The sequence below is a fragment of the Myxocyprinus asiaticus genome, chromosome 6 (genome assembly GCF_019703515.2).
Source record: "Myxocyprinus asiaticus isolate MX2 ecotype Aquarium Trade chromosome 6, UBuf_Myxa_2, whole genome shotgun sequence".
NCBI lineage: Eukaryota > Metazoa > Chordata > Actinopteri > Cypriniformes > Catostomidae > Myxocyprinus > Myxocyprinus asiaticus.
In genome coordinates, this window is record NC_059349.1 from 5,651,325 (window position 1) to 5,666,552 (window position 15,228).

The following is a 15,228-nucleotide window of genomic DNA, read 5'->3' on the forward strand; positions in this document are numbered from 1 at the left end:
GGACATTTCTCCAAAAAGTAAGATCTTTGTCCCCATGTGCACTTGCAAACTGTAGTCTGGATTTGTTTGGCAGTTTTGGAGCAGTGGCTTCTTCCTTGCTGAGCAGCCTTTCAGATAATGTCGATATAGGACTCGTTTTAATGTGGATATAGATATTTGTCTGCCTGTTTCCTCCAGCATCTTCACAAGGTACTTTGCTGTTGTTCTGGGATTGATTTGAACTTTTCGCACCAAACTAAGTTCATCACTAAGAGACAGAATGCATCTCCTTCCTGAGCAGTATGATGGCTGCGTGGTCCCATGGTGTTTATACTTGTGTACTATTGTTTGTACAGATGAACATGGTACCTTCAGGCATTTGGAAATTACTCCCAAGGATGAACCAGACTTGTGGAGGTCCACAATTTTTTTTTTGGGCTGATTTCTGATTTCTTGGCTGATTTCTTTTGCTTTTCCCATTATGTCAAGCAAAGAGGCACTGAGTTTGAAGGTTGGCCTTAAAATACATCCACAGGTACACCTCCAATTCAGTACACCTCCTTTTCAGAAGCTAATTGGCTAATTGTCTAAAGGCTTGACATCCTTTTCTGGAATTTTCCAAGCTGCTTAAAGGCACAGTTAACTTAGTGTATGTAAACTTCTGACCCACTGGAATTGTGATATAGTCAATTAATTAATAAATACATCATGATGGCGCCGCAGATGGCCGCCTCGGTGTGGAGCGCTCCTATTCTTTTGTTGTTTTGTTTGTTTGTCCTGTGTTTAGTAATCTTTTTCCAGTCAGTCTTACCAGGGACGGCAGCATATACCAGACAATCTTTTCCCGGTTTTTGAATATTCAGACGTTTTGCTGGACATTTTAGTCGGAGGCACAGCTCTGCTGTTCAAGAGACGCAGGCGAGGGAGATGAGCCGGCGCGCTGGTCAAGCTCCATCGGCGCGGCTTTCGAACAGCGCTGCCGAGCATTCATCAAACGAGAACTTTTCAAACTCTGCTGCCTTGTGCTTCACAGAAATCTGGCTGAGTGAAGCCATTCCGGACAGCGCATTACATCTGCTGGGCTTTCAGCTGTTCAGAGCGGATCGCATCGCAGATTTAACGGGGAAAACAAGAGGCGGTGGAACATGCTTTTACATCAAAGTAAGTTGGTGTACAGATGTAACAACATTAAAGAAGATGTGCTGTCCTAATTTGGAAGTGCTCTTTATTAACTGTAAGCCGTTCTACTCGCTGTGGGAGTTTTCTTTGTTTATTCTGGTGAGTGTGTATATTGCGCCAAACGCGTGTGTGAACACAGCGCTGCAACTGGCTGATCAAATCACAGACACGGAACAACAATACCCGGACTCAGTTATTATTAATCTTGGGGATTTTAACTAAGCAAATCTCACACGTGAACTGCCCACAACAATAAAGGATGCATATCGCTCTGTCCCTAGAGCAGCTTTGGGACTCTCTGATCACTGTCTGGTTCATCTTCTTCCAACCTACAGACAGAAACTAAAATCTGCAAAGCCTGTAGTAAGGACTGTAAAGAGATGGACCAATGAAACAGAGCAGGAAATACAAGTGCTTTGACTGCACTGATTGGAGTGTTTTTGAGGCTGCAGACACCAATCTGGACGAGCTCACAAATACTGTTACATCATATATCAGTTTCTGTGAGGATATGTGCATTCCTACTAGGACTTATTCAACGTTCAACAACGACAAACCATGGTTTACAGCAGAACTCAGGCAGCTTCGTCAGGCCAAAGAGGATGCTTACAGGGGTGGGGATAAAGACTTGCACAATCAGGCCAGGCCAAGGAAATCAGAGTGGCTAAAAGAAGATACTCTGAGAAACTGAAAAACAAGTTTTCCGCTAACAACCCTGCATCAGTGTGGAGTGGCATGAAACAACTTATGAATTAAAGGACTCCTACCCCCAACCCTGTGGTGGACCAACAACTGGCTGACGACCTGAATGTATTCTACTGCAGATTTGAAAGGCCCAATCTCACACCCCACAACCGCCCTGACCTTCACTTCACACAAACACCAACACCTCCTGCAACCCCCCTCCTCCCCCCTCATACTACTCAACCTGCACTTAAGATCTGTGAAGATGATGTGAGATGCATCTTTCGGAAACAAAAGACTAGGAAAGATTCAGGCCCAGATGGAGTTTCACCCACGTGTCTTAGATCCTGTGTTAACCAGCTGGTCCCCATCTTCACACAGATCTTCAATAGGTCACTGGAACAGTGTGAAGTCCCTTGCTGCTTCAAATGCTCAATCATCATTCCTGTCCCAAAGAAACCAAAAATCACAGGACTTAATGACTACAGACCTGTTGCCCTGACGTCTGTGGTCATGAAATCATTTGAGAGACTGGTGTTGGCCCACCTGAAGGACATCACTGGACCCTTTCTAGATCCCCTTCAATTTGCTTATCGAGCAAACAGGTCTGTGGAGGATGCAGTCAACATGGGATTGCATCATATCCTGCAACATCTGGACAGACCAGGGACAAATGCAAGGATCCTTTTTGTGGACTTCAGTTCGGCTTTCAACACCATCATCCCAGCTATACTCCAGAATAAATTACACCAACTCTCTGTTCCCTTGTCTATCTGTCACTGGATTACCAGCTTTCTGACGGACAGGCAGCAGCTTGTGAGACAGGGGAAATTCACTTCCAGCACCTGTACATTCAGCGCTGGTGCCCCCCAGGGATGTGTGCTCTCCCCACTACACTTCTCCCTCTACACCAATGACTGCATCACCAAGGACCCCTCTGTCAAGCTCCTGAAGTTTGCAGACGACACCACTGTCATTGGCCTCATCCGAGATGATGATGAGTCTGCATACAGAAGGGAGGTTAAACAGCTGGCTGTCTGGTGCAGTCAAAACAACCTGGAGCTGAACACGCTCAAAACAGTGGAGATGATTGTGGACTTTAGAAGGTACACCCCAACACTGTACCCCCTCACCATTCTAAACAGCACTGTGGCAGCAGTGGAGTCATTCAGGTTCCTGGGCACTACCATCTCACAGGACCTAAAGTGGGAGACCCACACTGACTCCATTGTGAAAAAGGCCCAGCAGAGGTTGTACTTCCTTCGCCAGTTGAGGAAGTTCAACCTGCCACAGGCGCTGCTGATCCAGTTCTACTCAGGCAGTCATTCAGTCTGTCCTCTGCACTTCAATAACTGTCTGGTTTGGTTCAGCTACGAAATCGGATATCAGAAGACTACAAAGGACAGTTTGGACTGCTGAGAGGATTATTGGTTGCCCCCTGACCTCACTTCAAGAACTATACACTTCCAGAGTGAGGAAACAGGCTGAAAAAAATCACTCTGAACCCCACTCACCCTGCCCACTACCTTTTTGAACTGTTGCCTTCTGGCCAACGCTTCAGAGCTCTGAGTACCAGAACCGTCAGGCACAGGAGCAGTTTTTTCCCTAAGGCTATCTTTCTCATGAACAGTTAAAACTGCCCCATTGAGCAATAATTATGTGCAGTTCACAGTCTAGTCTTTTTATATTTATCCAACACATTCAACTTCTTCTGCCATTACATTCCCTTGCACTGTATATTACAGATTTATATTTAGTTTTGCACTACATTTGTGTATGTGTGAATGTATGTATGTTTGTGTCTGTGTGTGTATATGTATGTATGTATATATATATATATATATACACACACACACTATATTGCCAAAAGTATTCGCTCATCTGCCTTTAGACGCATATGAACTTAAGTGACATCCCATTCTTAATCCATAGGGTTTAATATGACGTCGGCCCACCCTTTGCAGCTATAACAGCTTCAACTCTTCTGGGAAGGCTTTCCACAAGGTTTAGGAGTGTGTTTATGGGAATTTTTGACCATTCTTCCAGAAGCACATTTGTGAGGTCAGACACTGATGTTGGATGAGAAGGCCTGGCTCGCAGTCTTCGCTCTAACTCATCCCAAAGGTGCTCTATCGGGTTGAGGTCAGGACTCTGTGCAGGCCAGTCAAGTTCTTCCACACCAAACTCGCTCATCCATGTCTTTATGGACCTTGCTTTGTGCACTGGTGCGCAGTCATGTTGGAACAGGAAGGGGCCATCCCCAAACTGTTCCCACAAAGTTGGGAGCATGGAATTGTCCAAAATCTCTTGGTATGCTGAAGCATTCAGAGTTCCTTTCACTGGAACTAAGGGGCCAAGCCCAGCTCCTGAAAAACAACCCCACAACATAATCCCCCTTCCACCAAACTTCACAGTTGGCACAATGCAGTCAGACAAGTACCGTTCTCCTGGCAACTGCCAAACCCAGACTCGTCCATCAGATTGCCAGATGGAGAAGCGTGATTCGTCACTCCAGAGAACGTGTCTCCACTGCTCTAGAGTCCAGTGGCGGCGTGCTTTACACCACTGCATCCGACGCTTTGCATTACACTTGGTGATGTATGGCTTGGATGCAGCTGCAAGTGTATGTAAACTTCTGACTACTACTGTACACTGTAACAGTCCAACCTTATATTCAAAGAAATATAATATTTTATGTTGAAATGCAACTCAGGTAAATAAATGTTAGTATATATGCACCTAAGCTGTTTCAACCGCGGGAAGATGTCAGTATAACAGCTTGTGAAGAACTTGTCACCTAACATTATCTCAGAAAGATTAAGCCAATAATGTCCTTAGCTTGTTAGTTAGCTAGAAAAATGAAAAGCTTCTCTATAGAGAAGCATATCGCTAAAATTTTAAATGCATTATACATTTTTGTAGAATATGAACACGTTTTTATGACAACCTTTTAAATGAGTAAATCTCAACAATAATTAGAAACGTAATAATTACATAAATTTAAAAAGCGGAAACTTTATTTTTTAATTTAGTGCATAGAACTTAAAATGTGATTCTAGGTCAAAGCAACTCAAAATGATGGAGCAGGTCATAATCACAAAATTAGAAAAAAATTTATAAAAATGTTTGACTTCACAATGTAGCCAAATAAGCCTACATTTCTTTTAATGTAATAACCTATTTAAAAAAAAAAAAAAAAATGTATTACATTTTGTTCTCATATCTGTATTATGTTGAGAGAAAATTATTATATTGTAAACATTGTTTCACTTATACATTGTGCAGTTATTACATTACGAGTTGCTACACACTTTTTAGTATCCTATTAAAAAGTTTAATTTATTGGCTTCTTTAGAATATTATTTAAGCTACTGTGATAGAGTGGATCTCATATACAAGTCGCAGTTCACTGCAAAATCCAAAAGCAAAATTAGTTGTTAATCTATTAAAAAATTTTATCGCATGAATTACATGAAAAAAAAAAAAAAAGACAAATAACCTAAATAAAGATAAATCAATATATAATAAACAAAAACTATATCATCTTAAAATAAATAAACAATAATAATTCAGATAATTCATTATTGTGACAGACACCACTTTTTTAATGTGTTACTTTTTATAAAATAATCAGACTGAATTAGGAAGTTAAATCAACAGCTGTAGTTATTTTGCATACAGAAAATTAAGCCTATTTTTTAGGATCATTAGTGACATTATTTTCATGACAATTCAGCATATTCAGTAATGACATGCACAAAACACCCAATAATATATTATTTAAATTAAGTATTTTATATAATATTAGTATTTGTTGTATTCCCTTTCTGCTGCTTTTAATAAAACAATTAATATGTTACAATATTTTCTTTTACTGTTATACTGTATTCCAGTATTGAGAATCAGCATTGAGAATAATGAGAATTACAAAATTATTCAAAGTTATTTTAAGGGTTAAATATGACCTGGGTATGTTTTGGTGAGATTCACACACTTCTTGGCTTCTTCAGCATTATATTCTATATGCTTGGGGTTTGGTTGAAGTGTTTTACCTTTCTGATTTGAGAAAGAGATTACAGGGAAGCTCAATGAGTTGATTATGCTGAACATCCAACACCTCCACTAGAGGACGCTCCACCCGCTCTGGCAAACGCTTCAACTGATTATGACCAGCCAAGACCTTCCTCAAACTAACACTGCACAACAACCTGACAGCCAGAGAGAGAGAGATTGTGTGAATCCACATGCATAACACTGTCATTTATCACGGAAAACACGAGCGCACACTCACCATGCCGGCAGTTCGGTGATGTGGTTGTGGCTGACATCTAAAACTTCCAGCTTTCTGCTGTCACTTAACCAATCAGGAAGAGCCTTCATATAGTTTCTGTGAAAGCAAAAACCACACACACCTCAGTTACACCATTTCCTTTAGTGTTTCGCTTTAAGGCGCGGTCACATTTATCTTTTGGATGGCAAAACATTTGCGGGTGAAGAAGGTGTGGGCAGTTCCATTGTGAATGTTCAGTGTAGCTGTGTACGAAGTACCGCCCACACAGAGGTCACTGTAAAACAAGCAACTTCCTATAGGTCAATGCGGTGAATTCGCCTGTCAAAGTTCACTAAACTTGAACTCTGCAAGGACAAAATTCTTTGCCACTGGAAGTATATTGCGCAAAATTCAAAATTGCATGGCTTCCCATTGAAATGGCTGTATTTCGCCCACAGAATTTTGCTGTGCGAAGGTAAATGTGACCGCACCTTAAGAAAGCAAGTCATACTGGTTTGGAAAGACATGAAAGTGAGTAAATGATTATAGAAGTATCATTTTTGGATTAACTATTCCTTTAAAATGAGCTGAATTTAATAATAACCCAAGTTAATGTTTGAGAAACATCAAAGCAACCTTGAGATGTCCATGTATGTGAGATTGGAGGCCACAGGATTCACTTCCAACTCTTGCAGTTCTGTGGGAAGAAATATGAAATATCAAGCAAGCTGATAAATGTGTGGCAAACATGAGGCATACAGTGCATCCGGAAAGTATTCACAGCACTTCACTTTTTCCACATTTTGTTATGTTACAGCCTTATTCCAAAATGGATTAAATTAATTATTTTCCTCAAAATTCTACAAACAATACCCCATAATGATGACGTGAAAGAAGTTTGTTTGAAATCTTTGCAAATTTATTTAAAAAAAAAAAAAGAAAAAAAAAAAAAACAAATCGAGTACGTAAGTATTCACAGCCTTTGCCATGACACTCAAAATTGAGCTCAGGTGCATCCTGTTTCCTGTTTCATCCTTGAGATGTTTCTACAACTTGATTGGAGTCCACCTGTGGTAAATTCAGTTGATTGGACATGATTTGGAAAGGCACACACCTGTCTATCTAAGGTCCCACAGTTAACAGTGCATGTCAGAGCACAAACCAAGCCATGAAGTCCAAAGAATTGTCTGTAGACCTCTGAGACAGGATTGTATCGAGGCACAGAACTGGGGAAGGGTACAGAAAAATGTCTGCAGCATTGAAGGTCCCAATGAGCACAGTGGCCTCCATCATCCGTAAATGGAAGAAGTTTGGAACCACCAGGACTCTTCCTAGAGCTGGCCGCCTGGCTAAACTGAGCGATCAGGGGAGAAGGGCCTGAGTCAGGGAGGTGACCAAGAACCCGATGGTCACTCTGACAGAGCTCCAGCGTTTCTCTGTGGAGAGAGGCGAACCTTCCAGAAGAACAATCATCTCTGCAGCACTCCACCAATCAGGCCTGTATGGTAGAGTGGCCAGACAGAAGCCACTCCTCAGTAAAAGGCACATGACAGCCCGCCTGGAGTTTGCCAAAAGGCACCTGAAGGACTCTCAGACTATGAGAAACAAAGATTGAACTCTTTGGCCTGAATGGCAAGCGTCATGTCTGGAGGAAACCAGGCACCGCTCATCACCTGGCCAATACCATCCCTATAGTGAAGCAAAGGAGTGGCTACGGGACAACTCTGTAAATGTCCTTGAGTGGCCCAGCCAGAGCCCAGACTTGAACCCGATTGAACATCTCTGGAGAGATCTGAATATGGCTGTGCACCGACGCTCCCCATCCAACCTGATGGAGCTTGAGAGGTCCTGCAAAGAAGAATGGGAGAAACTGCCCAAAAATAGGTGTGCCAAGCTTGTAGCATCATACTCAAAAAGACTTGAGGCTGTAATTGGTGACAAAGGTGCTTCAACAAAGTATTGAGCAAAGGCTGTGAATACTTATGTACATGTGATTTTTTTTTCTCGTTTTAATTTAATAAATTTGCAAAGATTTCAAACAAACTTCTTTCACATTGTCATTATGGGGTATTGTTTGTAGAATTTTGAGGAAAATAATGAATTTAATCCATTTTGGAATAAGGCTGTAACATAACAAAATGTGGAAAAAGTGAAGCGCTGTGAATACTTTCCGGATGCACTGTATAATGGCGTGTTTGGTACCATTGTTGGCGGTGTAGAGAGCTTTGAGCATGCAGCCACGCAGACACAGTCGTGTGATGGCGTTCCTCTGACAGTGCAGAACCTCCAGCCGTGGGAAGACAGATGCATCCAGCTCGCTCAGTCGATTATCACGCACGTCCAACTGTGTCACATGACGCAGAAACTCCGGCTCATCTGGAACAACGCTGGAGATCTGATTTAAACTGATGAGACAGAATCACGCATTTAATCCATGATCAACTTGAAAGAGCACAACTTACTGTACCAACTAAATATACTGCCCTGCAAAGTCAAAATACAGTAACTACACACTATCAAAATTGAATTATGACTGGAATCGGGTCCCTCAGACTGTGATCTGTCCTGTGTCAAACGGGTTTGGCTCAACCATGCTCAAATTCAGAGAACACTAAAAACTTTGAAGCCATTTTTCTGTGTTCAGAGTTGCAGTAGTTACAGCATTTTGGCTTTGCAGTGCAGAATTATTATCATCTGTTGTCAAAATCTAGGAGTGAATTCACTGAGAATGAATGTTATGTCTATGTTTATAGGGACTCTACAGCTCTCACTGCAGTCCAGACACCAGCATCAGCTCTTTAAACCCTTAACCTCTTCAACTCTGCTGCCTGCAATTTTTCAAACCAAATTTTAAACTCACACACATGCAGTGGAACTGCATAAAATTGGTCTCATTTTACAGAACATGATTTCTTTGATAAACATCATAGTCACATTCCTGAGAGTAAGTGCTTTAATTTGATATACGTATGACTTGTCCATTTATGTGCTATATGAAACACTTCCATTTATATTTCTACATCATTACCCAAAGGTGGCACTCATTTGCGACACTGTGAATTTTAGATCTCATCTTGTTATTTTATGTAACATAAATGCAAAAGTGATGGAGTTCTGTGATAGGTTCACATTCTAAGCTTTCAGTTGGATCTGGGAACTTTTATTTTGTAATCCTAAACTTATTACACACTCGTAGCCGTGCCCACGGAGCCGGTACTGGGTCCACAGAGTTGAAGAGGTTAAATGCATACATTACCCGGTACTTAATTTCACCCCCTGTACTTCATCCATTTTCTTTTTTTTTTATGTCCACAGATCTCTAATATCCCTCATCCTTTCTATTATGAAAATTGTAACAAAAAAAAAAAAAGAAAATTATAATTGCTTAATTATTGAAAGTGCATAGGGTCATTGGTGACTCAAGATATGTAACAGTGTCTCAATATATATTTGTGCTTCCAAAAATCATATTTTTATTATTTAAAATCTATATAAGTTAACTATCACTGGATATCATTTTCTTTGTTAATTACAAAAAAATGAGTGCTATATTCACACAAATGACTACTATATGCGGTGCAACAGTTTCGTGAATTCCTCCCAAAGTCTTGTAAACCGATCTCTGCTTAATTCTGTTTGTGCTCACCGCAGGTCGACGTGTTTAACCGTCAGCAGGCGTAAGGTTTGTAGCGTCAGCACCGTCAGTTTATTTCCCGCCATACAGAGTCTTTCGACGGCAGGCAGACACTCCAGCACCGCCGGCACCTGAGTGAACTCGTTGAAGGACAGACCTAGATACGCTAGTCGCTGCAGACAGCCGAGCTCGGCCGGAAGACATGACAGAAGATTACCGTCCAACACCAACGTCTGCAGACTGACACAAACAGGTGCACCAAAATGCCAGTTACTTTCAAACAGAAACATCTTACAAAGCGTTCTACACTATTGAAATGGAATACATAGACTATCATTTAATTACCAACAAAAGCCTTCATCAGCCAACTAACAAGGACAATTGCATCTATGTGAACTTCTGCAGTTAATCCAGGATGAACTTCAAAGACATTAGTCATTAATCTCACAGTTCTTCCAATATCTTTGTTTAAACACTGACCCTTAACACTTACTTAGTTTAATAATTTTAAACCATGACTTGCACTATACATAATTAAGTAATATTGGCATTATATTCATGATGTTAGCCAGAGGGGAACTGGCTAACATCTTATGGAGTTTTGTGTTCCTTGCCACAGTCACCTTCGGGTTGCTCACTGGGGGTCTAAATACAATTATTAATTATTTATTTTTATATACAATTTACAATCATATTTAATCAAACTACACAATGATGACTCTAAGACATTATAGTGCCATTAACACAGACATAAGATTGTTTGTGTGTCCAGCAGATGGCAGCAGTGATGTTGGTGTGTTATACAGCATATTCTCTAGAGGTCAGTATAAAAGGAAAGTCCTTTAAAATATTGAGAAAGTTATTACATTTGCAGACCAGGAATGTGTATTAATGATGATTTCATGTTCTATGAACTCGATCCTCACTGAGCGACTGTACTGTACATGACACACTGTGTGAAAATCTGCTGCAGCTGTATAGTCTCTCACTTGGTCATGTTGGCCACGTCAGGATGGATGGAGGTCAGGTGGTTACAGCTGAGATTGACCTCCGTCAGTGTGCTGATGGAGCATATGGGCAGCGGGAAACTTCTCAACTGATTGTTAGATAGATTCAGACTTCGCAAGCATGAAAATCTGCGGGATAAGAGAGGAATCGTCATTTTGTGTTTAAAGACATTTCTACAGTTCTAAGTGCAATCTGTTGAGGTTCGTCTCACACATCACAATTTGACAAATGCGCCCCGGCACGATCTATTTTTTTCCTTTTGTTCTGGATTTTATCCCCTTTTCTCCCCAATTTGGAATGTCCAATTCCCAATGCGCTCTAGGTCCTCGTGGTGGCGTAGTGACTCGCCTCAATCCGGGTGGCGGAGGACAAATCTCAGTTGCCTCCGCGTCTGAGACCGTCAATCCACGCATCTTATCACGTGGCTTGTTGAGCGTGTTACCGCGAAGACATAGCGCATGTGGAGGTTTCAAGTTATTCTCCACATTATATTGTGTAATGTAATTGTATAATGTTATAACCACATTATAGCGACCAAGAGGAGGTTACCCCAACATGACTCTACCCACCCTAGCAACCAGGCCAATTGGTTGCTTAGGAAGCCTGACTTGAGTCACTTAGCACGCCCTGGATCCTGGCACAGTCTCTTAAAGTCTTCAACAAAACACAACAAGATTGTTGTGATCTACAGTGGGATACACCAGTGAAAAAACCTTTAAGAATTGTTCTTAATCTTGCTTTTAAGAAAACACATTAAATACATTGATTTGAAAAGCTATCAGCTGATTAATCGGTTATAGGCTTTTTCCATCACCTTAGTTATCGGCAAAATCCAATACCGGTCGACCTTACATATGTCATCTTCATTTTACATCTTTACTTTCCTTTTCAAAATCCTAAAACGTCGTTTATTTCCAGGTTTAAATGGGATTTTAAATTCCAGACTTCGGACTCTACTGAACACTTTTTGGAGAAATCAACCAACACATGACTTGCTTAAAGTTGTCTACATATCTACATGTTGTTTCACAACAAAAAATGTGACATGTCACCTTTAACATGGTTCTGTTAATCAGTGGAGCAGACTGATGCCCATAATATCAAAATATCGGCAGATGAGTATGCAGGTTAGTGTATGAAACTGGTGTAACTGAACAAACTGAATGATTAGAAATGGCGACGTTTATTATGCAATTTCTCTGTATGTAGCCTTAAAGAGGTTTCATTCAAGCTATCAAACCACAAAAAGATCCACTTGTAACAGAAACTACATTGAAGCTATATGACAGATAAATATACACAATACATCATCCAGTGATGTCTAATTGATAATGATCTGGGTCAAATTTAATGGAAAACTATGCGAGTTGCACTCCGTGGCGCTGCAGAATTTTGAGCAGTCTCATTCGTAGAACATAACTGTTTCAAATTTTAGAACGCACCACATCGTCAGCCAGATGAGTCCAGTGTGCGACCCCCTTTAATTGACCCTGCCACTCATACTTAACCAAAGTTGTGTTGAGAAATATGTTTGAAGAGACAAAGAATATTGTGTAATGAGCAGCCCTATTTATTTCTGAAAAAATGCATAATAATGTTCTAATTAGCGATCCCAAGCCTAGTTTTCGCCATGAAAACTGAGGGTAAACATTTTTAACATCTTGACATTATTTTTTTATTAATAAAGGACAACTTGACTGTTGTTCTTTATTTTATTATTTTATTTTGTTTCGCAAATGAAAAAGGGTTGTAACACTAGTGACAATTTCTCTTAAAAGATACATTTTCTAAGATGATGTCAATAGCGTCACAAAACATACACCACTGATCAGACTAAAATCAATAAATCATACCATTAAATAAAAATAAATTCCAATAAAAATAAATTAACAATTAAACAAAAATGTTTTTTCAGGCAATTGACTAAATATATTTTCGAAAAATGAGTAAAACAATATAGTTAAACCATTTCATATTATTTAATAAAAGGTTAGGTTATAGAATAATGCCTTTTAAATGGTGTTTCTTGACTATTTTAAACCTTTTTTATGACTGAAAAGTCAAGGGACATGTTTGTAACCATACTTTGATGATGACTCTTCAATATTTTTTGAATTTGTTGTAAATTGTGTGAAAAAAAAAAAATGACGACTGTCCCCACAGATGTGGTGTCGTTTCCAGTAAACATCAAACAATTTTGCCCCTAATAAAGTTTTTCAAAAGTTAGTGTTTTTATTAACCAAGTGGACAAAACTGTCAGTGAAGAGCATGATTGAGATGAAATATGAGACGAGTGATGTTTGAAGAAAACAAAGTTACAGGTAAATATCATTTGTTAGCAGAGTATTTTTAATGGACGTCATTTCCAATCAAGCTGTAATTTTGTTAAGCAAATTACGCAAAAGTATGAAAATATATTATAATTGTGTGTATTTAGGATACATCAAATCTTAGCTATAAAATTAGCCTTAGCAAGACAAAGAAGTTGAAGTTGAAGCAACAATCATTAATGCAACACACACACACACACACACACACACACACACACACAAACAGACTGACTTCTGGAGTTGCAGCAGTGTTTGGTCAGCAGGCAGGAAGTTGTGTTTGAGGTTCAGATGTGTCAGATCGTGACTGTACAGCAGGTTGGGCGGCAATTTCTCTAGACTACAACATGACAGATCCACCGAACTGATGCGCTGAGACACCATCTGACAGACAGAGACAGAGATAGAGACAGGTCATTCATTAAGTTATCACGTCCAGTAGGTGCAGGGGCAACAGGCAACCTTCATGAATATCAAGTTGGGATAATTAAAAATCAAAAGTACACCTCTCATCAACAAGCTGCGTGATTTGAGGTATTATTCATGTCTGTTGCACTGTAGCACACTGCAGTATGAGTTACACGCCGAAGTTTAATACTTTAAGGGTTTGTTCAAATCCACTGCTCAACAACACTCCAATCACACATGATAACATTCAAACAGGAGTGTGACACATGCTGCTCGCTCAGAAATCTTTCTCCCTCCTCTGTGGTTATTCTAATCTGAGGGTCCCGGTGGGCCGCTCTGCTCTCCCAGCACAAGGTTGTCTCTGGAAAAGCTGTGTAAAATAGGCTTGCCAGCTTTGCCCTACTTGCGTTTGTTTTGGATGGCTCCTCCATAGTAAAGTGTGATAAAGTAGGACTCTCAACTAGGGCTTAGTCACGCTATTCCAATCATGAATGACGTGGTGTCATTTTCAGGGCAAATATACTCTGAATAACATAGAAAAGATAAAGACAAGGCTGATATTTTCATACATTTTAAGAACTATTATAAATTTAATGAAAATATTTAAAAATCGGACTCTTCACAAGACACTATAAAATATTTAGTCAATTGTAATTTGTACTGATCTTCTTCACTAAGGGTGTTCACACTTGGCAGGTTTGGTCCGATTAAAACGAACTCTGGTGCGATTGCTCTGTTAGTGCGGTTCATTTGAACAAGTGTGAACGCTGCCATCCGAACCTTGGTGCGCACCAAACAAGTGGACCGAGACCGCCTGAATAGTGGGTCTCGGTCCGCTTCCAAACGAACTCTGGTGCGGTTCGACTGATATGAACGCAACATGGACCAAAGACTTCTAAACAGACCAAAAACAGGAAGTAATTTGCCTAACACTGACCTCAAGCATACCTGGATCTTCTCATCATAGGAGCTATGTTGCCCATTACAGTTCGGTACAGGCGTCAGAACCGCCGTCAGCCGTCCTTGCAACATATCTTCGTTTGTGTGCGCAACGGAGGAATTCCTGGCGCTGTTTTGACTCCTTTACAGATGTTTGTTCTCAGCTGGTAAAAATACCACCATATATATATATATATATATATATATACACACAAATTCAACGAGCACATTTAGCCCAGCAGCCAGCATTGTTTTGGATGTTCGGAATGTTCTGTCGCAAAAATACGTCATAAAAGCTGTCCAATCAGGTTGTGACTTTTTCCTGACACCTTTTGTTTTATATCTTTAGGTTCGGTGTTAAAAATGCCAGTGTGAACGCTAAGTGAACAAGGACTAAATGTATCATTTTCTTTTTTGGTCCGGACCAAGAGGACCAAGAGAACCGAACTACAAGTGTGAACACACCCTTAATGTATCTGGGCAGCAAAAACCTTAAGTCCTAGAGACCGCAACTTTGGCAGGATGGTCTCAAATCCCCCCACTACTCAAGTGCACACACACACACCTCCATCTGACCCTATGTGGCACTATAACACGCACTTTTACATTTTCACTAATATTTTCGCAACAATATGGGCTAGCAGGGCCGTTTCTAGGAGTAGGCGAACTAGGCCATCACCTAGTTCGGGGCAACACTAGGGATCTCGCCTAGGCTGAGGGTGCATGAGCTGGTTGACTCCAATGAGGAGATCGCCATTGGGGATGTGCAAGGTTACAGTTTTTAACATTCGGTAAACCGT

The 15,228-nt window shown here is 40.5% G+C and overlaps 1 protein-coding gene across 5 annotated transcripts in view; it reads right to left on the bottom strand.

Moving 5' to 3' along the window:
• LOC127442851 (PH domain leucine-rich repeat-containing protein phosphatase 1-like) overlaps nt 1-15,228 on the bottom strand; it is an 81,393-nt gene that overhangs the window by 20,812 nt on the left and 45,353 nt on the right. For all 5 annotated transcript variants that reach the window (XR_007897529.1, XR_007897526.1, XR_007897527.1 and 2 more), the window contains exons 4-10: nt 13,317-13,465; nt 10,736-10,882; nt 9,759-9,986; nt 8,315-8,517; nt 6,749-6,809; nt 6,134-6,229; nt 5,895-6,050 (exon numbers count right to left, since the gene is read on the bottom strand). Coding sequence is in view for 1 of the 5 variants with exons in the window: in XM_051701089.1 (XP_051557049.1) it covers nt 5,895-6,050; nt 6,134-6,229; nt 6,749-6,809; nt 8,315-8,517; nt 9,759-9,986; nt 10,736-10,882; nt 13,317-13,465 (1,040 nt within the window). In the remaining 4 variants the exon portion in view is untranslated. The remainder of the gene's footprint in view (nt 1-5,894; nt 6,051-6,133; nt 6,230-6,748; nt 6,810-8,314; nt 8,518-9,758; nt 9,987-10,735; nt 10,883-13,316; nt 13,466-15,228) is intronic.